General features: G+C 35.4%; 1 protein-coding gene across 3 annotated transcripts in view; it reads left to right on the top strand.

Annotated features, from left to right (window-relative positions):
- LOC111052626 (heterogeneous nuclear ribonucleoprotein L) overlaps positions 1-25338 on the top strand; it is a 366361-nt gene that overhangs the window by 250810 nt on the left and 90213 nt on the right. For all 3 annotated transcript variants that reach the window (XM_039423566.1, XM_039423567.1, XM_039423568.1), the window contains exon 6: positions 13227-13290. In XM_039423566.1, coding sequence (XP_039279500.1) covers positions 13227-13290 — 64 coding nt within the window. The remainder of the gene's footprint in view (positions 1-13226; positions 13291-25338) is intronic.

The following is a 25338-nucleotide window of genomic DNA, read 5'->3' as shown; positions in this document are numbered from 1 at the left end:
CATTACTGGTTTTTATTAATGGATTTTGTCGGTCGTGTCGTGCCGAACGCGGCCCGATTAATATTGCAGTGTCAGCTGGACAGATGCGGTCAAAAAGACCGTTCGTCAGTCGGTAGATGAGCGAACGCTGTTTGCCTCCGTTGCCATTGCGGTTATTATCACGTGTTCTACTTCTCAATTTACTCTTCTTCTTGTCCTTAACTATGTCTCTTATCTTGATAGTTCTCTCTCCCTCAAATGCAGCGATTCTATTCTATTCCCTTTATATAATATTCCCCTTCTATGCATCCATCTTCTTTTTCTAATTTGCGTTATTTAATAACTTTTCTCTTGCTTTCTTTCTCCATTCCACTTATCCATTAGTAGTTTTCTTCTTCTTTTTCTGCTGAGGATGATGCCCAAGAAGCTCTAGGCTTGTGCGTTGGTAATGGGATGGATTATGATTATGAGGTGCTTTCTCTTCTAGTATTCTCACTTGCCTTGTACATTTTCCATCTGCTCTTCTTTTATATCTACTTCCTTTTCATTTCTGCGCTTTTCCCTTCTTTCAAAGCCCTCCTTTATATCTCTATAGTTTTGTATTCTGATTACAGCTTCTTCATTTTCCTCCGATTTCTCTGTTTTCTTTATTGTCTATCACTGCCTTTCTCGTTTGATATATTTCCAGCTCTTCGTATCTCATTTTCTTCTCCTCTTTCTTGTGAATATCATATACTTGTTCATCCGCTCATTCTCCTCTTTCTGTAGTTTTACTCATCATCTTCACTTCAGGGATTAGGTTTATTTATGAACCTGTTCCGGTACCCATCTCTTTCTTGGTCTCCCTACATCTCTTTTTCCTGTAGGTCTATAGTTTTGGACTACAACGGGAATTCTTCCAGGTGGCATTCTATCCAAATGACTGCACCAGTTGCGTCTATATGGAATAATTCTTTCATGTAGAGGAGCAACCAATAAACCCTGTCTTATATCAGTGTTTCTTATTCTATCAACTCTAGTGCAGCCAAATACACTCCTTAGAAACCTCATTTCTGCAGCTTGAATTCGACTGTAATTTTACTATTTTTAGTTATTTATTTATTTACAAACATTGTCTGTCGTTTTATTCCTAATTTGATTTTCCTCGTTTTTCTTATCCTCCATTCCTTTCTCTTTATGCAATACTTCCTTCCTTCCCTGTATCTCTTCCCATTTCTCTCTTTCTCGTTATGAAAGTGGTAGTAAAGTTCTCTTCTGCTTTTCACCGTTTCCCCTCCCATCTTCTTCCGTCTTTTTTATTCCCGTCCTCTTCTGGTTTTCCTTCTCTTTTATCTTAATCATATTATTGCCCTCCCTCTTTACTCTTCTGTACCATTCTTCATCTTAGCCGACGCACGTCTGACACATGTGTGCTGGCTAACTGACATTCTTCTCGTCAGTGTGTTGCTGAGCTTGGCTCTTCTCAATATTTGATGCAATCTGTGACTTGCTCCACGAACCCTCTCCCTTCCACCCTTCCGCAACACAACCATCGCTCAATTATTCATTGTCTTTCTTCAATGGAGCATTACAACATACTGGTTATCTTCTCATTCTCCTCTACAGTACAGGTTGATTCCACTGTTCTTCTACCCAAGTGAATTATATTGCTTTTGCTTGTCTTTTCATCAAATTATTTCTTCCTGTACATCAATAACTTATTCCTAAACAATCACAAGTTTGTGACTTATAATAATTTATTATCAATTGATAATAATAATAATGTATATTTATGTAATAATCCAATCACAATGACAATATTAAATGATAGGTGGGTTCGACTGTATTTACTTGCATTTGCTTCACTTTGTGATTCTCTCGTCAGTCATCTTGATCGACCATATCGAATATAGGTTTTTTATGCGAAGTGGTCATGTGATAAATATTTTCAACGCGGAATTTCGCGAATAAAATTTATGTCAGAACCGCACATCAATTATTATTTTCATCCATTTCGTAGATATTTGCATTTTTGAAAATACTCGAGGTAAAATCACAAAATTGAATTCATGAAAAATCTGACTATTAAGAACATAAAGAATCCTTCTCCTGGACTTCTTTAGTTCTTTGCTCTTGCTGTTTGAAGAAATAATAAATCTATTTCTAGGCTCGATTCCAACTTCTTTAGCTTCGTATTTTTTGTATCTAATAATTTCAAAGCAAATGAACACTTTAATAGTAGAATATCTAATCTAGTGTTGACATTTTACATATTTACGACACTTCAAATGCAAGTAAATTTTTCATCATTATAACTATTTAAGTACGAGTAGCCTACCTCCACTGTTCCCCCTTCATAAATGTTAAACTGCTCCTTATATTAAACTGCATAAATGTTAAACTGATACATATTATGCTGAATTTTCAATCTCGTACACCTTTTTCAAAGAGAGGTCTTTCAGAACCACTTTGCTGCTAGGTTATACTTCTACTGTTCGGCTATGACAGACAATGAGAAATCATTACAAGAGTAGCAGCTGCTGGTCTTGAGGTGAATTTTCACCCGTGAAACGTCATCTCTTTTAGAGCTACCACTTGTCTCAACTGACTGTGTCAAGAACAAGTGCTCTTCTTCTCACTTTGCTGCAGTCGGTTTCTCCTTCTTCTTTTCCTCGTACCTTTTCTCTCTCACTTCCTCTCTCTCTCCCTCTTTCTCTTTTTGTCTCTATCCCTCTTATTTTACACAATTCTGACAGTCTCTAGTGTGTCAAAGAGAATAAATGGTGGAGAAGAAAGAAGGATCCGATCAGAAGAAGAGGGAAATGAAAAATTCAAAAGGAAAAGATAGGGATAATAATAAGAAAAGTAGGTGATTAAGTGACTGGAGGATGAGAAGAAAGATGAATAAAAGGAAGAAAGAGAGAAATTTAATCAATAAGCAGGCGACACGACAATGGAGTAGAGCGAACGCAGGAGAAGGAGGAAGACGAGCAGAAGAGGGGGAAGATCATGGAAAAGTTGGGGAAACGATGAGGCAGAAATATTGAAAGGGATGACATGACACGATGGCAAATGTAATGATGAAAACATATTGAAAGATCAGCAAGAAAAAGAGATTGAGGAAATAGAGCAGGTTGTAAAAAGAGAGAGGAAAAGATCCGGCTGAAGAACGAGAGAAATGACAAAGAAAAGCGCCATGAATATGAGAAGTGGGAGGACTGATAGAAACAAGAGTTTAACGACTTGGAAAGAAAAATATACAAGTTGCTTAATCCAGAGTAAACATAACATTATAACAAGCTTAGGAGAAAAAAGTGAAATTGATAAAATAACTAGCAGGTAACCCGTGCTCCGCAAGGGTCTATTTTAAAACTTGACCGAGTGGAATGTTGAAGAGTTTGAAATAGGCCTAGAACTATCCTCGGTTAATCAATTAAGAATCTATAGCAAAATTTCAAGCTAACCAATCCAGTAGTTTAGACGTGATGATGCGTCAAACATAATTTTCCTATAGTGTGGTCCACGTTATAATGGCAGTGGATAAAGATAGAAGAATAGAGATGTTGAAAATAAGAAGTTAGCTATAATTAAAACAGAAGGAATGCATGGAGAAGTAAGGAATAAGAGTAGACAGGCATGAATGCGACAAGAGCTGGGCTGAGCTGAGAAGAGAAGAGGGTTTCAGTGAAGTGGTTTACTCATCTCACAGCCAACTTGAAGCGACTTATTTCGCTTTTCAACAACACTCCTCATTTCGACAGGCTAGATTGCACACCAACCGCTCACCATTTTGCAACTGCTATTTTATGCAAAAGCTGTCGGCAGTTTCATTCAAATCTGACTACTTAGAGTAATAAAGAACTGTGTTCATAGCACAGAATAAGCTCCAATAAGCCTCAATCAAATTTCAAGACTTGGAAGTTTGCTATTCACAATTTATCATTTAAATATCTTTGGAGGGTTGAAAAAAGTTCAAGATCAACGATTCTTTTTAAATACTGAAATTTTGTCCAGTGGTTCTCAGTGTTCAATTTGAATGTATATTATATATAAAAGAGAGGAAAACGTTATGCGGGCTGAGCCGTCTAATTGTCTAGATTTGATAAGCAAGTATTATGGGTTCTTCCATTCGACGGTGAAGTTTTGAAGCAAGCTTTTGTAGAAAACAGTTGAAGAGTTTGGAAATACTCCCCGGGTTGTTTGGAACCGAATTAGATCAGTATATTTGTCACTTATCATCATTATCATCCCTCCCATAAGCCTATAGTATGTAAGGAGCATCATCCTCAGCAAAAGTTATTTTGTGCTATTCATGACATACTGTCTACCCAACAATTTTTGTGAGAGTTTTTCAGCATAGTTTGCAGCAATATTTTCGTTCTGCTGTTTTCCGCTTCTCAATGATGAACTGCTGACAACCTTTCATACCTACCACAAGACTCAGTGACGGCATCATGAAGGTTTCCTTGTTCAGCTGGCAGGCAGCAGCCTTGTCTCCGTTTGGCGTGACATTTTCAAATGGAAAAGTACAAAATAGATTCTGTCATTGCGATCGTCTTTTCAATCCACTCCTTCTTCCCGCCGCATTGCTACATTCTCCTCCAATTCCGCCTGCAACATATACAGTGTGCTTTTCACTTTCTCATTGGAAGCGTTAAAAAGTTTTCGTGGTTGCTAGACGCTTGTTTTCTTTTCCTTCTTCTTTTCACTTTCCCTTTGCTCTTCTTAGTTCGAAACCGGAAACAAGAGACATTCTATGTTTGTTCTCTCTCTTCTTCACCTTTCGATCTAACGATTCTGACACTTCACTTGCCAGGAATAGTCGTTGTTTCATTTTCGGTGCAATAATGAATTACAATAATCCATGATATTCTAAATAATAATTAAAAAAAAAATTGTCCATACTAGAATTGTCAATAAGCAATAAGGCTTCTGAATAGAATTTGAATTGTTAGTTGCCATCTAACATTCAATAACTATCTTGTTTCTAATAACTTTTTGTTTCTACTATCACTGTTTCATAAGATAGAAAACAATAAATTCTTTATCAAACTCAGACATTTTGATGATGTCATGTAATGTGATTATGGAACTATTATGCCCTTTTTGTAGTTGTTATTAGTGGGAGGTCATTTCAGCCAGGTTGTATAGATTCGCTTGTCGGATATTCTGGCACAAAGGTAACTCGATTATTGAGATCATGACACAGCAGCCGATGATGGTGATGATGATGATGATGATCAACGTTCGATACTCGTCATCATTCACCATTGATTAGTTATTAGATGTCGATGATGATTACTTTTGATGAGGATCACCTAACAATCGCCCATATGCATGGTTTCTAAAACATCTAAACTTGCCAGTAATCAATCATTAAACTTGTTTTGTTCCGGTCAATTCTCCTGCAAATTACTTGCTGTATTCAGTTAAGTAAGCCATAGTGATACAAATCGACTCTGTTATATGTTGTATGTTCAGTATTGGTTTTTGAAAACCATGCTCTGTTCAATGACTTGAATGTCGCCCTCTAAATTGTTAATTACTCTTCTCTCCTATGTGATTATAATTTTAAATTGAATTCTTCTTTTTCCTATATTTATTTGCAGAGCAAATTCCAATCGTTCATTAAAATAAATTTTTAATTACCAAAATATCAATGAAGGAGACGAATAATGAGTAAGAAAGTTACTAACACTATTTTAATAATAGCTATTGATATTATCTTTCAATCACTTTTGAGCTATTGATATTATCTTCCAATCACTTTTGAGCTATTTGGTGTCAGCTAATAGAATTTATCGAAAGAGAATAGCTCGCTGTTTTCCAACCATAGATATTGTTTGAAATTCAAAGAATAATCCAATTATAATAAGTAAGGTAGATCTTAAATACTTCTTTTGAAAAAGTTTCAAAGTATCAAGAGTAAATTACCTTTACTGATTGCCTTCACAAGTTAAAGTGTGTTTCATTGTAAGTATCTTTTCTTAAAATGAACTGTAAACTTGCAACGCTTTTCCTGCAGGGGCTTCACGTAGATCAAGAATTTCTGAAATATGAGGAGAAGCTTTCTAGTACAGTCCGGGTCCTGTAGTTTTCTCTATTGGCAGTCTGGACTACAATACTACCCGTTCAAAAACATCGAACATCTGTAGGGAGCTTCCTCCATCTAGTTACTTTGGAGTGTATGTTTTTTTAAAAGTAGGAATATCACCCCGTGGATCATACCTTCCCTATATATATATATAGTTCAAAGACACGATGGCAAAGCTACGGGACGCGTACTGTACTTGACTGGATATTGACTAACTATGTTACCTATCCAATAATTTGATTAGTCCACTGTGTATCAACCATTTATCTTATTACAGGATGTGATGATGTATTAAGAATTGCTAGGTTGTCAGACTGTAATATCTTGTTGGTTGTACTACCGTACTTGTGAAGTATTTTGTTCTAATATAGTATATACTGTTCTAACGGTCATCTTGTAAGGTGGTTGAGCTGCTTTCATCTTTGATTTCAAATGTGATTATTATCTTAATTTATGAAACAAGAATTAAATACAATAACTCAAAATCATTGAGCTGTTGCAACTAACCCGGAGGCTTCCAGGTTGTGCAACAACCTAGCTCAATCTACTGTTTGCTTTGATTAGGGAGGGCGTATAGCATATATGTATCCTAGTCAATTGAGAAGAGGCATTAGGAGGCGCTTTGTTCAAGTGCATTGTATTAGCTCAATAACGTGTAACGTTAGCGTTACGGTTGCGGTCGGGTCGTTGTCGTTACGTTACAGGCGCTGAATAGAACGTCGAAGCGATTAACGTAGTCTATTGAAGATTGAAAGGGTGGAAGGTTTTGGCGGTAGGAGGAAATAGTAAGGAGGGGTTATCTTAGGTTGTGGAATGTTAATGAACTTGAGAAGATGCCTCCAACCTCCTGCTGTTGTTGTAATAGTTGAAGGTCCCCAAGGAATAGTGAAGCATCAAGTGCAAGAGGAACATGTTACACCAGGTGTGTCGTGTGTGTGTGTGTGTGAGAGTGTCTTGATCCTCGTGTAAACATAAACCATGTGTGGTTGCTCTTGTCTTGGTTGAAATTGTTTTTGTTGCCACTGGGATGTCGGAGCCAACTCCCTCACCTTGAGGGTTGACTTACTTTACCTTATTAGTCACGTCATTGATCATAATGTTTAGTAGCACAGAAAGCATTCCATAAAGCTACGTTAACTTTAGTCACTAGGCGTCTAGTCTAGTTTGCTAACACTAGTTGACTGATTACCGGTTCACAAGTGTTATCCATGCTGCTAGTCATTTTCCACTTTTACATTCGTACATTCGTTCCACTTCGGAACTTCGTGAGCGTTTCAAGGCCCTGGTTGTTAGTGAACATGGAGAGTAAACGTATCCCCTACATACCATGGTACTCTAGTATCAAGGTACCAAGGTCCTGTCTTTGCACGATAGTTGGGGTGAAGTACTTCGAAACATTTCTATTTTAGTTTAAAATCTCATATTGAAATTGTTAACTTTCGCCGATCATGGTTTCCAGTGAAACATGCCTGAAAGTTATTTTTCTGTCTGGTGAGGATTTAAACTGCACTCTTTTTAGATGATATTGTTTCATAAACATTATACGTAAACATTATTATCGTATTTATGGTAGCAAAAGAAGTACGAAATCGTACATCACTAAGTGATGTAAACTTCATAATGAAACAACCGTAAGTAATAATGCTCATGCCGTTATACTCAAAACAATTATTGCTCATATATGATTGACTATGACACTTACATGATTCTGAAATTTCTTTGCAGATTGGTGAATCTTTCCTGTTTTTGTTTTTTATTCATTTTCTTAATAGCAGAGAACAAATTTCCACTTTCATTGATGATTATATTCTTTCAGTTGATATTTTTAGTAATATTTATAGACGGCCTGTGGGTAAAGATACCAGCTCAGTGTTTATTTGATGTTACTCCGTAATTAATCTCTCAAATTGTAATTATCCGGCACTGGGGGCTTGATTAGTGATTGCTTGTCATTATTCCAGCTGATTAGTTCTACAATTTGCACGTATGTGTGCTTACATGCAGTCAGGGGTTGAAGGTGTTCACGATGAGTTCGATTATTATCTTGGTTCCAAAGTCAGACAAACAAAAATTAATCATGTTCATGTTGATTTGATGTTTGATGTATTGATGGTCATTAATTTTGGGTGGGAAATCCTATTCTTGATCGAATTCATCTCAAATTGTCATCTTAATTTACTGTAGTTGGGTAGTGCAATTTGAATGTGAAAATAGATTGAGTGTCAAATTGAGCAGGAGAGGTTTTCCTCCCTTCTTTCTCATTCTCTTGCTCTCACTCTATTCTATTTTGGTTCTCTTCCAAGCCATATCTTTCCAATTAAATTGCAACCTCGAACTGCATAACGAAGATTACTGCACTTTATAAAAGCTGTTCTCTAATTACTATGAGATTGGGCGACTTAAACGAACTAATCCTCTGAATCCGTGTGCTGTGCTCTTTCATTCATATTATTCTCTTTCTGCATACTATTATTTCCTCGCTCTATCTATTTTACTTCCTCTTTTTTCTTCACTTACTCATTCTGTTTCCTTCATAGTGCCTCTGACAATGGTCTAAAGATTGAGGTTAGTTGATACTGATTTCAACTGTGTTAGAAACAAATAGGATATTTTTTCAAGTAATCTTGAAACAGCTCACTTCAAACTGATAGATAAAGTTTATCAAATATGTGACACTTTAATGCTAGCCTTAGATAATAGGCTATTGCATTGATTTGTACTCAGTCACAATATTCCAGGCACCAATATGACGATAATAAAGATGTAATTCATATGAAGGAAACTTAATAGAGTTTTTTTAAGATAGCATAGTGAAGAAAATTGAAATAGTATGTAGTCTGATTATTATTATTATTCGATCGCTCAAACCTGACCTTGGATAATATTTAGATTATTTTTCAGCCACAAAATACCTTATGATTTTGAATCAATATATTTTCTTATCAGCAAAATTTTCTTCAGCATTTTCCAAAATTCGTACTCAATAAAAAATACAACTGAATTTCGTTGAAAGATGTTTTCTCACACCAATTCATAAGAATATCATAGAGATAAAGTAATTTCTATTCAAATAAATAATTAAACACATTTAAATAATATGATGTGATGCTCTGTCTGTTGTATCGCCCGCCCCACAGTCACATGTCAATTCTAAATCTATGACGTTCCAATCAATTATGTGATGGATAATGATGATGTATGATTTATAAACCCATTCTAAGGTTTAATTTTTCACTATTAATAAATACATTGTATGTCTATCACTTGAACATTCAAACATCATATTTATTGATTTATTCTTAACATCATATTCATTCATCTATTCTATGGCCTCATTATGGAAGCGTACTCTCATCAGATAGATCAGGTGACAGATAATGTATGATACATAAATCCATTCGATAGCTTTAGCGATGGAGGCGCTCAAACGATATCAAGAGCTTAGCAATCGATAGTACAATGACAGCTCATTCCAAAAAAGAGCACAGATAGTGTGGTATGTTCGTCTTGGATGTAGATGAAATTTATTTTTCTCGTTGGCAGACTAGTCGGGTGTCGTTGTAACGTCCGATAACGATGCTTTATCTGTTGGTTGCCGTCGCTATCATAGTGCTGGAAGCTGGAATGGCTGTAATAGCGATGCGCGGCGGCGTTGCCATTCAGCAGAGCACTCTAATCTCGCAGTGTCGTTACGTCACTGACGATCCCCTCTCTACACCCCGATCACACTCTCCAAATCGCTCATTTTTGGAAATTGGTTTCAGCTCTCGTCTGGTGTGGTGTGTCGTGCTCCTATGAATTGGATCATTTGTGGGCGGATGTTATTATGACTGTGATGTTATCATCTTGCTCCTTCTAACCCTGACCATATACTGTCCTTATTCATTTATTTTATGAAATTTCACAACTATACAAATTCGTGAAAGACTCAGGAAGTTAAAGTCCATGCTATGTGTCACATTATTGAATGAATAAAGTAAAACAAAAAAATGAAAAAAATAAACATATTGTGATCTTAAAACTACTAAGTGAATGAGTGAAATAAAAAAACAATTTAAAATGTCCAGACTTTATGTGAAATTGTATATTTTCAATCAAAAGCAAACACACTATTTAAGACTCAAAGAAAGATGTAAATAAATAACCAATGCAAAGACTATGACTAATACCAAATAGGATTAAAAGTTTTTATTCAAAGAATACATTCCTTATTCTAAGACTTAAAATTAATTCCGGTTACTGATGACTGTTATATTGGATCACTATTCTTTTGCTGGCTCCGCATGGCCTTTCTGTTGCTTTTAGGTTCTGTTTAATTATTCGCTTATATTCTATTGCATTTTATTAGTTCATTGTTTTCTCGCATTGGAATCATTCATTTCAGATATTCAAAGTAATTTTTAAACTGTACAGTTTTGCGAAGATGATAATGACAATATGAGGATAAAATTTTGCTTAGTATAGATCGGCATTTGAAAGGATAATGATGAGAAGGGATAAAGTAGGAACCAGAAGGAAGATAAACTCAATTGCAAAAAGAGGATTTGGTAAAGCGAAAAAGGACAAGCCAGGGTTGAAAAGCGCTTATTGGGGAAGGAATGTCGTTCATTGCGGGGGCTCTATTCATCACCACAACCACCACCACCAACAATAACACCCCTCCAACCGCAACCCCACACATCAAGGTCCATCACATAATACAAGCCAGAAGCGAGTAAAGCGCTTGACTTGGCTTTATGAGGTCGAGCTAGCTTTCTTTCATCAAGCTAGCTTGGCTCTTCTCAAAAGATCCACTGAGCTGAGTCAGACGGCTATTGCGATTCAATTCACACCGTTGACAAATTGATTTCGTTGCGAATTTTCGTTGTTATGAGAGTTCAATGTCATATCGATGGTTGAGTTGCTCAACCATCATGTTGATCTTCTATGATTTTTTTGGATGTCATTTGAATTTGTCTCATAAACTAGACATCTCTATCTTAATCGTTTTTAACCTCAGTTTAACAAGATCCTGCAACTTAAGATCAACAATAACTACATCAAAATGCTCCATTCTGTTTAGCATTCTGGTAAAGTAATGATTTTGTTATATGGTGTAAAGTATGGTATCGAATGTTTTATATCCCCCTTAGGGTTGCCATTTTTCCACCGACCAACCGCTACAGTTCTGTCTTTTTTCACTTCGGGTCTAGGGATGTTCGTTTAGGCAGGTTTAGGCAGTTATGAAAACAGTAATGTAAAAACACTTGAAATCGTAAGTGGTAGTGGTATATTTTGGCGCTGTTCGAGTGGGGAAAAATATTGACAATGGCAATCATGCGGGGGGGATGCGTGTTGGTTGATTCAAGGTCACGTCAACTGCAGGCTACGCCTCTAACGGACTTTTCTGCTGCTGACTTCTGTAAATTTGTATTAATGTGTTACGTATCACACAAGAGTATTATTTATTCTCAGATCTTAAAATTTTGCCCAATTATTTCCAAGAAACAGTGCTCTGAATCTAAATCGGGACAATTTCAACTACCCGGCGGGACAGCGGAACAACCCAGTATATCCGGGACTGTCCTGGCGAAACCGGGACGTATGACAAGTCTTTTATATGGTAATGCTGCAACATAGACTGGGCTAAGACTGGCTAAAGTGATACTCTAGCGTTATCTGTGTGGCGACTTCCAGTCTTTGAAAACACTCCACAGTTACAGTATAGGTTTTGTTGTCACTGGCTTGCGAAGATGATTGAGACGAAGAGGTAGAAAATCTGGACATAATGTAGTACGGTATTCACATTTATTGTACTGGGTGTCTATAAATGAATATCGGGGTTTTAACGCTTTATAAGATTTATTACATTATACTTACAGTTATTAATGATATGTCAAATGAAAGAGCAACTCAAACAGTTTTATATACAAGCTTACAAGTGTTCTATGTGAGCACCATTTGACACACGGCACACAACAAGTCTATAGCCGAGTTCTTCCCAAACGTTGATTAGTGTGTATTCTTTAATTGTTGCAACAGCTGCTTCAATCCTCTTTCGTAATTCAAGGAGGTCAGCTGGTAACGGAGATACATACACACGATCCTTGATGAAACCCCAAAGGTAAAAATCGTATGGCGTTAGGTCGGGTGACCGTGGAGGCCACGCATAGCAAGCTCTGTCATTGGGCCCCTTGCGGCCAATCCAGCGGTCGGGTACAGTTACGTTCAACCAATCGCGTACTTCGTTATGCCAGTGAGGTGGCGCACCATCTTGCTGGAAAATGAAGTTCTCTAGTTCATATTTTTCTTATTATTGTTCATATTATTATCATTTATAACTGTAAGTATAATGTAATAAATCTTATAAAGCGTTAAAACCCCGATATTCATTTATAGACACCCGGTATTGTGTTTGCATTTGAAGAAGAACAGTAAGAAAAAACATGAACATATATGAATAAAGAAAGAAGAAGAAAATAATTTATGGTTCTCTGGTTGTAAATGGTGTAATATTCCCCAGTTCAGCCTGTGTTAGTGCATAGTGTACGACAGACATTGTAGAGAAGCTTACGATATTCAAGTTCTCACCTATAAGCGTAATATGATGAGTTTATGCATGTGAGAGGTGTAAAGTATTCCCTCAGCAACTGACTAAACTCGTTTACGTCTAGAATGAATGCAGTTTGCATTGAAATTCAACGGTTTATTATTCTGTGAACTATATTATATTTACGGCGTAACTTTACTGTTAACTTTACGGCCAGTTGGCACACGGATGAGATGCAAACAGTATGGAGTGTGAAGTTTGAGGAAAAGTTTGTAAAGGAAGTTTGTTTATTGAATGAACAATAATTATAATCATGTTGAAAAGGATCAAATTCTGACTGAATACTGGATAATTTATAGGTACAAAATTGTTTATGACGATGAGGTTATAGGTTGATCATGATAAGATTGTCACTGTATAATTTTTTTATCAATAATTAATAGCTGTAAAGAACACAGAAAATACGAATTAGAAAATGTATAAAACCACATCATCCAGTAATTGATTACGAATATAAATATCATCATTAAATCGTCCAAATGTTTCTTTGTTATTTTTATACTAATGAAAATTACTAGATTTGATCTTGGAAGATTTGGAAGAAATGAAAAATTTGAATTGACAATTGTCATTGTTCTGTTTCAGCCTACAAAATTGAACGTATCGAAAAATGATATTGAGAGTTGGGACTACACTAATCCTAATTTGGGTAAGTCTTATAATTTCAAGTTCTATTACTATTCCAATTCCAGATAAATACAACATTTCAAGTATATCACTTCCACAATTAATTGCTTTAAATCAACTAATCGAATTATTTAACTTGAATACAACCATTCTTGGTGCATTAATGTTCTCATCATTCAATGTGATGTTCTTCTGATTCTATCAGAATCAGGGTAGTATTGGCTCTCCAAATTGTTTCTCTTCTACATCATATAGTTTAGTAGGGCAATATTAATACTCGATATTAATAAATCTATATCAGTCAGGCTTAGTCTATATATCAAGTTGGCTGATTAATCCCACCAAAAGTGAGATTCTGCTCAATCTCTCTCACTTGTTATTTATTGTTTTGAATTTTAGAAATACAGCATCAACTTTAAGAAATAGAAATACTACTTGTTCGTATTATGTTGTAAGTATTGGCTATCACAGGAAATCAATATTTTCTTCGGAGATTATCGATTTATTTTCCAACTTCGAAATACTATTGGATAACGAACAAAGCATTACAATGCTTTTGTGAGCTTAGTTGGTTTTAGCCCAGCTCAGTATCACATGAAACATATGTTGAAACTCACATCCCGATAATTTCAGTCCATAGAATTTACAAGCACGCAAGTCTTTGTGCACTTGTTGCATTATTTGTAGCCCTACCATGCAGTACTATGCTGTACTATATAGCTCAATAAATCTCCTAATAAGGTAAATTAGACAAAGATACAGTACTGTTACTAGATGAGACATACAAGATCCATCACATGCAGTAATGTATTTAACCAAAAGAATACAGCATTGCTTCTAAATCACTGATATAACGTAAATTGGAAACCGTATTTTATTTAGTTCAATCGATTCACAATAATGATAAACAATCCACAGAAAACTTGTGAATACAAGCTCCTCGTTCAACTACATGACGTACATTAAATTCCCTAATTTATTTAGTTCAAACCACAGAATTACAGGAGTTTTCTCTGGTTCAAACACTCTCCTTCCAATCTACTGAAAACTTGAGACATAGTACTGTAGTACTTCTAGTGATTTACAATACGACGTACATTAAATTCTATACTTTATGTAATATAATCAATCCCGATGGAGTTTTTCATTCGTTTTTCACCGAAACACGATTGTCAAATTATAATGAAATGATACAAAACACATTGAAAATTAAAAGAAATTATTCACTGATTGAGAGCTCTCAATCTTGTTGATAATACAAGTTTATCTGTAATGTCCGAATGAATTCTTCTATACAAAAATTATATTCTTCATTGATCGAAATTCGGTTGAGAGTCTGTTTTGATCTCAGCCTGTTTTCTTCTCTAGATTATATATATTGTATATTATGACTAGTGACTGTTCCTCATATTTTTGGCTCTTCAAAATAGGATTAACCTTAAAAAAATATGAAATTGTGGAACATAGATAATTATTATTGCACCTGCAGATTGGAGGACTTTGGAAAATGGAAGGTCATATTATAATGGTGACTTTACTGTAGCAACAGCAATTCGGCCAACTCGAGTTTTCGCGAATCACATCAACGTGTTATTATTTAGGGCTTCCCCATTGTTGCTGTTGGTGCAGGGGGAGATCATACATCATATGAACATATGAGATGATGCATCATGCATGATGTGGATGATGAATTATCATACGCTGGCATCTCGACGCATTAGCTGCTACATAATTGCAGTGTGCAATAGATCTCCGATTATTGTGACCGTGACCTCCAACCTACGATTAAGGATTAACCAGGGGTGCAGGATCAGCTTACTGTTCATGAATGTCAAGTAGGGTACAGCAAGTTAGAGATCATGTAGAGAGGTTATAGTGCGAGAAATTGTTCCACAGCTGAACAGCTAATCAGTGTGCTATGTGTTAGCATTATTGTTGTAACCAAAATCTTGAGCATTTGACCGAAGTCTAGCATTTGACCGCGGTTCCTCAAATTATGAATATTTTCAATTTTTTTCTCAGTTTATTTTGTAATTCTCTTTTTATATCTGAATTCGGGATTGAATACTCTCTTAGGGTTCTAGTTGGTTACTAATTGGTTCAATCTTTGCTGTTGTACATATCATGACTGTAGTTTGAGATCTTGTCTCGATGATTGGTGGCAGACCTTAAAACTGTGATTGGTCAATAAACTACCAATCGTTATACAAGGAATATAATAATTAAGGGTAGCCGTAAGGTTGTAACCCTATATTTATATTCTGCAAGTCGATGAATTACTTTGAGAGATTGATAATGGTGTATCAACCGAAACTAGATTTTCGAAAGTGTTAAGTTTTTAATGATTATTGGTTTTAACAATCTAAAACGGTTATTTCCCACAACATCGTTTCCAAAACAACACAGGAAGTATTATTGTAGCACTCACTAGAGAAAATATAATAATTTTCATCTAACCTCTCAATTAAAGAATGAATACTACACACACTTGATTAAAACACCTCTCTATGAATGTAATAAATATTCTATACTATAACTGCAACTGCATTATCCCTTCCACGTTTGTGCGATAACAGAATCAGCATAGGATTTGAATAAATTAGTGGACTCGTTCACTTTCGACTCATACATTTGGTTTGAACGCGACCAATCTTCATCAAGCCATTCGCTTTGTTTCCATTCCATCTTGAATGACACAATACGCCAGTCGACGTTTCAGTTGCACATTTTCTTTTCCCCTGTGTGTTGACGACTGACGACATAACCTAGAAGCTAACCTAACCTTACTTGAATATTCCTTTCCCTGCACACATCCTCCTGTATTCTACCGACTTGTGGTGTGTATGTGTGTGGCTGTGTGTGGGATATTCTCCCTTTGTGTTCAATCTCTTGCAATAAAGCTGTATGTTCAGGAGCAGAGCTTTCAGATCCATTGTTCGCGCTGTTTGATGGAAATGCTTTGAGTTGTTCCATTCGTCTGCGGCTTTCATAGTCTGATGCTAGATTAATGAATGGCTGGGATTTGGGTATTCATTGACTGACTGTTTGAGGTGCAATAATTATCTACGTTGGTTGCTCAGTTCATTGTAGATTAGTAACAGTGGTACGGTAAAGTTTGCGGCTGATGGAGCCTTCTATCTCTCTTTATTGCACAATAAGTTACTAACCTAAAATAGTGCTACTTAATACTAGTTAGTATTTTGTTACTACTAAGAACACCAGAAGGCCGTGGAAATAGTACTGTGCATCGTGGACTATCTAGAAAATGGCATGTTGGATGAATTCCTTCCTTTAAAAGGACTGTAACAATCCTATTTACACTATTATAGTGATTTTCAAGGTTGCCTGCAATCTGTTATATTGACAAATTCAAAATACTTCTTTGCTTCTTGTAACTTTTTATTTTTATAGTGGTTGACACTATTCATATTCTTGTACGCATTAATGACTAATAAATTAATTAAGTACTATTAGAACGAACTTGTACTTCAATAATACTGGTTTGCGTCAACTGAGATCAACTATCCCCTGAATCATTTCATTTACCCAGGCCTAATTCGAGCATCACGCTGATCTGGGATGGAGATTACTTCCACTAGGTTCTCCATTATTCAAGTGAGAGTAGTGAAAGTAGAAAAAAATGTTTGTATTCTTCGCCTACTAGGGAACGTTGGTTTATACTAGACCATCTATCTTAGAGACATTATGTGAAAATATTGTTTTTATCTTACAACACATTGATTTATCATTGAAATCATCTCTGAGCGATGTGATTATGAAAACAGATCGCGATTCCATCAAAGGGCAAAGGACCTGACATGAAAAATAGAGTGCGGTCTTATTATCAAACGTTATTGTGTGTGATGTGGTAAAAGTGATGGTGAGTTGGGGAGTGTGAGTGATTCAGAATGGGGTGTTGAGTGAGAATATTGTTAGCAGCTGTAGAGAGAGGAAGAGAGAAAAATAAATCAGTAAAAAAGAGATCCTAATGGGTTTTTTCAGTGGCTACGCCGCCGTCCGAACAAAACCTATTCATCAGCATTTGTAGGAAGATTAATTGCTCGGAAAAATCACATTTGGAGGGAGGTGAGGGATTATCAGGTGAATGAGGAGAGGAAGAAAGGGTGTAAGAGAGGGAGACTGATGGTAATTTGGTGGCCAATCAGAGTGGAAAAAGCACAATAGCTGAAGACAGGTACAAAGTGGTGGCTGGCGCTCACAACTGAATCAAATTGCTAATAAACAGATCAACCCAGTTGAAACTGGAAATGGATGCAATATTTTCTCCAACAGAATAACTGGGATAATTTTGGGCAATTTGAAATGTGTGGTTTTAACAATAAACATAATTGCAATAACACAAGTGTATTTTGATATTGAATGGCAATATCATAGCTATTCACATTTATGATTTTAATTCGGTGACGCAACAGCTAGATAATACACTTTTTTTAAACTGGTTACGAAAAGAAGAAGAAGAAGAAGAAGGAAGTAGAAGATTTATATGAATACCAGAATTGAAAAGGAGGAGAGTAGGGGAAAAGATAGAAAGAGAGAGAGAGAGAGAGAAGATTATTTAAAATATGGGATGGAGAAAAGGGATAAGGAAGAGAAATTTGCTTAGAGATGAAAGAAGAAGTGTAAAAAGCGTTTAATTCTATGGCTAAGTAATTGGATTTGGATTTGTGGCTTTGGGAAAAGGAAGAATGAAAAGAAGTTAATGAACAATTTAAGAACGAAAATAAGGAAACCTAGAAGGAAGACAAGATACGAAAAGATCGATGAACAACAACAGCCAACGGATAATAGAAATAGAATTTAGTGAAAACGTCTTGGTATCCATGAATAATTTTCTGGGATTAGCAAAGCCTGCTGATAATAAGTAATGCATGGGTCTTCAAAGGCGGCGCCTTGCAACGATTGTCGTCCGAACAGTAATTGCGCTGCGCTCTCGACTCATCATGAATAAATCATGTGAAGAACGACTCGAGAAGTCGCAACATGTTCAACAATTCTGTTAACAGCTTTACGGCCAAAAGAAGAAGAAGAAGATTCGAACAAAATGTAAGTACTAGTACAAGAATGCGTAAGCATGTATGTAATAGCCCAGTCAATGAAGGTCCAATAAGCAGTTTCGATCCGAAAATTAAATAAAAGCTGAATTTCCCACCATCGATAGAACCCTCCCAGAGGGTCATTCTCCCAAAAGTCCCAAGAAATCCCCTTGGAGCTTTCCGCCCCAGCCCCCCTCAAAGTTGGAAAATGCAGGTAATCACGGAAAATCAATTATCTCTGTACCCATTGATTGGGAACATTTCTATTATATGCCATTCGATCCGTTACATTATGGACTACAATATTAGTAATATTCATTTTTCCAATAAAATTAACAGTTTTCTTGATAAAATGATATATATGTAAACATTTAAGGGGTTTGTGATTTGATTTTTTTGCTTTCTTCATTAACTTCGAAACAAGTAGTTTTAAAGGAAAATGAGCCAAATAATTAATGTAGCCACTGTCATTGCAAATCCATTGATGTATATTGTTATGTATTTGCGATTCGATTTGACGCTGTGGAAGGGGAAACAGTCGACGCGGAACGGCGCGGCTGACTCTTAGCCATAGTAAACAGCAAACTGGAAATCAATTATCTCTGTAACCATTAATCGGAAAAAAATCTTTCATATGTCATTCGATTCGTTACATTATGGACTACAATATTAGTCGTATTCATTTCCTCAATAAATCAAACAGTTTCCTTGTTAAAATAATATATATGTAAAAATTTAGGGGTTTTTCGTTTCAATTTTTGTTTCTCCGATTAACTTCGAAGCAAATAATCTAAAGAAAATTAGACAAATAATTAATGTAGCCACATTCATTGCGAATCCACTGATGTATATTGTTATTTATTTGCGATTCGATTTGACGCTGTGGAAGGGGAAACAGTCGACGCGGTACTCTTCACCATAGTAAACAGTAATATACAGTAGTAGGCCTACTGCTTTCTAAGTTGCATCTTATTCACACTATGGCGCTCGAAACAATCAATTTTGTCTATTGTTTTGACATGCGATGAAACTAATTTTTCACATTTTAATTCTTTAAATTCTCTAAAATAATCCTGTTGTTATATATGTGCTAAATCATGCATTTGTCTGTCATTCTATGACAGACAAAGATATTGTTTGCAACCGATAAAATATTCATACTATTACATAATATAATACATATTGAAAATATGCGTGTATGATCATAATTCTATGCTAAAATTTATCATAAGTTATGGATGTCAAAAACTGAGATAGATCATAGATTACAATAGTGTTAACAGTGCCAATTTCCTGAAAAATCATAGCGTGCAGTGTTTGCTGTTTTCTACAGTTAATATTCTCCAAGCCAGGTTGATAATATACCTTCAGTTGAGCCAAATATATATGACGGCTGAGGCATGAAAAAATTTATACATTGGGCTTGTTGAAACTTTCTATGATTCTCTCTGTAAAGTAGCTTATCTTCCGTTCTTACTAGTTGAATCTACATTATTTAGACAGTCCAATATGAAAATTCAGTAGATTCTAAAGATGAAAGCCATGCAAACATACAAATTAAGGAAGAGTAAGCATGCATGAAAGGTAGGAAAATCATGAAAGTGTTTCACATTTAACCACAAAGTACCCTACCGTATAAGATCAATTGAAAGATGATTCATCATCTTCTATTAGTTTTGTTAACAAATCGATTTTTCACCTCCACTCGCATCTTGTCATTCATTACACAAGGTTGGCAGAAGCTTTTCTTTATGTCGATTAATGTTGAAATTGATTTTGATTAGGGCACCAAAAGAATAGATCATTTTCTATTTGAAGCATTCAAATTAAATCTATCGAACATGTTTTTTATGACTCAGCATTCACAGATTTAGTTGGGTGAAGCTATTTGAAAAATGTTCCTGATTATCAATTTCATGGTTTTTATACCATTCTAGTTCATTGTGATCATTGAAGGGTTGAAGTGATGAGTTAGTTCAAGTGAATTCTAGTACACAAGTATATTGTGCTTATAACTGGCTCTTCTTTATTTTCTATCGATGTTTTGCTCCAGTAGAGAAAATTTAAAATGTTAGTTTTACATTTTATAAGCTTTATAAATAATATAAATTAACGGTAATATAAATTTGATAAGTCCAGTATTAAATTAATCGATGTTGATTTTCATTGTATCGCTTTGTATCAATGTTACATGCACTGTTTGCAATATCCATTACTATTCTCTCAAGAATTAGTTTTTTATGAATTTCATGATCTGAAGATTGAAATTCAAATGCTATTTGGATGCCGTTCACATTCCACTGTTTTTTTTACAATAATTGTTACGTTGAAGAGTGAGGCAATTAAATCCATTTGGAAGTAAAAGGAAATCACAGTGCAATTTGAACAGTGGATAGTAACTTTGAAATTCAGTTGCTCAATTCATTTCGGCTTGATACTATCATTTGTAATTAGAGTTGATCAGAAATATGCATTGTATATATTTTTTTTATTTCAGTTTGACTAATCTTCTATCACAGTCTCGCTTTCATTCATAAACATGATAATCCTAAATACGTTGATTACCTTAAAGATGTAGCTTATCTTACGTCGAACAATGTAGAATACAATCAATTCTCATTAAATTACTATTATGATGATCATTGGAATTTCTTGCTTGTGATTGAGAAAAAGTCATTTTATGAGCCTAGAAATTCGTACCTAGAAAAAGTTGCATTATTACTAGAAATGTTGTTATTTTTACTATTTATTATAGGTACTGTACATTGATTTTTGTGATTATAGAGATCAACTACTTTTTTCTGAATCAGAATAAGGATAAACAGGGAAATTGTGAGATGGGAATAACATCCATAGTTACATAGCATCAATTTGAAAGCTCTGATAATAATGATTTGAACGGAACTGCGATTCTGGCTTGTTATTGCCTCTTCATGTTCAGTGAGAATAGAAAGCTTCAGAGTGATTCGTTCTCACTATATGTGATAATATTGGTAATATTTGGTAACATTTGTTAATATTTGAACCGAATGTGCAACAAATTAATCTTCTTTCAGCTTGAAATTTTTCAATTTATCAGGAGTACAGTGTTATCATATAGTATCTCAGGTAGGCCCACCCTTTTATTTTTTTTTTTTGTTCACGTGATCTGATGATATTCATTCCATTATCAAGTGTTTAAATTATAAAGAGTGATGAAACAAGATGAAACACAAGAAAAGCTATGAAAAGAAATTTTGAATCTTCATTTTTCACAAAATAAGGATAAGATGAAGGAGTCGGACACATAATATATCATGAAACTTCGTTGAAAAACATCAATATCTGAAACTAGAGTTATCAAATTGTGTTACCTCTGACTCGTATGGAGAAGGCACACTTCAAATTAATATAATAAATTCTGTGAGCAAACAACGAAATCCTGATTTTTTTCATGAGCATTGTTAAATCAAGAAAATTGTAATAATTTTTTAGAGTATTGAAAAGTGAAAATTTATATACAGCGCATGTCAAAACAATAGACAAAATTGATTGTTTCGAGCGCCATAGTGTAAATGAGATGCAATGTAGACTGAAGTATTCTATTTACTATTGTGAAGGGAGTCAGCCGCGTCGGCTGCTTCCCCTTCCACAGCGTCAAATCGAATCGCAAATAAATAACAATATACATCAATGGATTCGCAATGAATGTGGCTACATTAATTATTCGGCTCATTTTCTTCTTTAAAACTACTTGCTTTGAAGTTAATCGAAGAAAACAAAAAAATAAAATCGCAAACTCCCTAAATTTTTACATATATATTATTTTATCAAGAAAACTGTTAATTTTATTGAAAAAATGAATATAACTAATATTGTAGTCCATAATGTAACGAATTGAATGATCTATGATAGATTTTTTTCGCCACACTGCACAGAAAGCAGCTGTTTTCCAGTCCCTACGTAGATCTGAAAGACCTTGTTTGCAGACAACGTCAGAAAAGGGTTTCTTTTCCGGGCTAGGCCAGAAAAGTTGTCTCTTTCCAGCCGCTCATGGAAGTAGTTAATAAGTCATCCGCTAGATCGGGCGAGTGGCCAATTTCATCATCAGCTAAAGTCGCCATGATTTCAGTTCCAGTTTCGAATCAAACCAATTCGCTTCCCAACCAGTTTTATTCAATTATTTATTGTTGATTAGTGCATTCCGAAAAAGCATTTTCAAAAATGCTTGAAGATGATTGTGGTATTCCAAGTGACATTTTAAAAGAATCTGAAATCCTGACTGCAAATCTTCTACCACTAAAATCAAGAGATAGGTACGATAGCTTAACGAGTATTCTTTATTTTGTATTCTTTATTTATTTTGTCAGCAATACCTGTAGTGTGGCGAAAAATATCGTTCGCACCACGGGCAAAAATGTTTTTCTGCTCTAGGTGCGAAATATACTATTCCGATTACTGGTTACAGAGATAATTGATTTCCAGTTTGCTGTTTACTATGGCTAAGAGAGTCAGCCGCGCCGTACCGCGTCAACTCTTTCCCCTTCCACGGCGTCAAATCGAATCGCAAATACATAACAATATACATCAATGGATTTGCAATGACAGTGGCTACATTAATTATTCGGCTTATTTTCCTTTAAAACTACTTGCTTTGAAGTTATTCGAAGAAAACAAAAAAATTAAATCGCAAATCCCCTAAATTTTTACATATATATTATTTTATCAAGAAAACTGTTAATTTTATTGAAAAAATGAATATAACTAATATTGTAGTCCATAATGTAACGAATCGAATGACATATAATAGAAATGTTTCCAATCAATGGGTACAGAGATAATTGATTTTCCGTGATTACCTGCATTTTCCAACTTTGAGTGGGGCTAGGGGGGAAAGCTCCAAGAGGATTCCTTGGGACTTTTGGGAGAATGGCCCTCTTGGAGGGTTCTATCGATGGTAAAAGATTCAGCTTTTATTTAATTTTCGGATCGAAAAAACCTTTATTGACTGGGCTATAATAATGGAGAGGTTGTCAATTCAAATCCATCGGCATCTTGTAAAGATATACTCTACCGGGTGAATCAAAAAGGACTTTCATATTAATCTTATTAAATAAGGTACAGAGATGGTTTTGGTACTGTTTTAAAGAAAATATAATATAATAGCAAATAATAGGTGACGTCAGCACAGGTAGGGATCCTACACCAATAACAATTTGTTGATTTCAGCTGATCTAGTGTTTCTAGCTAGTGTTTTATTGGTGTAGGAGCCCTACCTGCTCTGATGTTGCTAAAGTTAGTAGACAGAACCATCAACCACCTGTCATCTGGTTTTCACATCTCCGTTCAAACGGATGTAGATCAGCTGTTGGTTCAAACTAGGAATGAAACACATTAAAATGAATATTGAAAATCATACTTCATTCAATCGTAGATTATCATATGGATGCTATTGACATGATTAGCTTGATGGCTAATGGATGATTAGCTTGGATGATGGATATGGGCCTAAGATGCACATACACTGGACTTGTGAAATTGTATCATTTCGCCGTACTATCCACGGCTTATGTGTGCTAGAAGCGTATTCTCTTGGTATTTAGGACTTCAATATTGTGAAGTTGTGATTGAATTCTTCTTCGTTTACAATTATTATTTCAAGTATTTCTTCTTTAGTCCAGATCGTTGCAATTTACTATATTTCAGCAATTTTTAAAACCGGGGATGGAAATATATTAATGGTACAGGTCCCAGAATGAGTAAAAGGAAATCATGTCCCAGACTATATTTCTTCTTTTGCTTCATCTTTTCATTTGATGTCCTTTTTCTTTATAGTGTTGGCAGCAAGTGTCTCGACCCCTTGCTCAGGGGTGAAAGAGATTTATGGTTTTAAAGCGCGGATGAGACGTGCTGTCATGACAAACGACTTTTTATAGATGCGTCCGTGCGTTGCTCATTCATGTAAGCGGTCTTATGGTTTTGTCATAGCAGCAGTTGATACGCGCCTTAATAAACAGTGAGCAGCAGAAGGAAATCAAAGGTCATTTGCTTCGTTTGGCTGAAAAAATGCTTCCAATTTATATGGGAGTTTATCAATCCCTCGATTCAATTGTTACTGTAACAGGATTTTTCAGGCTAATTTATTCTCCATTTCTATCATCCAATCATCGACGCATTCTTGAACTGCAGTATTCATTTTTATTCAGATTCAATCAATCTATTATATATTTTAAATCTTGCGGAAGCTGTCGATTAAAGAAAAAAAATCTGGTGTGGCGCACTCACACAACTTTCCTTGCCGTTATGAAAATTGATCACCTGACGCTAGTGTGCACGCGCATCTCAAGTCTACTTATAAACAAAGATCTGAGCCAGCTGGTGACAGGAAAATAACGCTGGAGACATACGAGGTCTGCTATCTCATCATAGTGAATCATTTAATAGAATCAACAGTTGCCAACAGTTTGCAATATTGAAATAACATTTTCTCGAATTCCGTGCTTATTTTCAATTTTAGGTGAAAATGTTACTAATTATTAATTGTAGAGATTTTCATGCTTAATCTTTTCCACTCAAAATTTTTTGTTCAAGTTTCATCTGAAGCCTGATAATTGGGAATCTAAAATCGAACTTTGCATAGATGGAGCAGAGCTCCTGAAATTTTTACAGATATGAGACTTGTAGCAGTTGATAGAGCTTATAAATTACTATTTTTGGTATAAATTTAATCGAAATCGTTGGAGCCGTTTTTGAGAAAATCGCGAAAAACCCTGTTTTTGACAACATTTTCGCCATTTCAGCCGCCATCTTGAATTGCATTTGATCGAAAATTGTTCGTGTCGGATCCTTATATTGTAAGGACCTTAAGTTCCAAATTTCAAGTCATTCCGTTAATTGGGAGATGTGATATCGTGTACCTGTCGCACATACACTCATACACACACACACACACACACACACACACACACACACACACACAAACACACACACACAAGCACACATTCAGACCAATACCCAAAAACCACTTTTTTGGACTC

This window comes from Nilaparvata lugens, chromosome 3 (assembly GCF_014356525.2).
Source record: "Nilaparvata lugens isolate BPH chromosome 3, ASM1435652v1, whole genome shotgun sequence".
Classification (NCBI taxonomy): domain Eukaryota; kingdom Metazoa; phylum Arthropoda; class Insecta; order Hemiptera; family Delphacidae; genus Nilaparvata; species Nilaparvata lugens.
The sequence above is the reverse complement of the archived record's forward strand: the minus strand, read 5'-3'. Positions and strand labels throughout refer to the sequence as shown.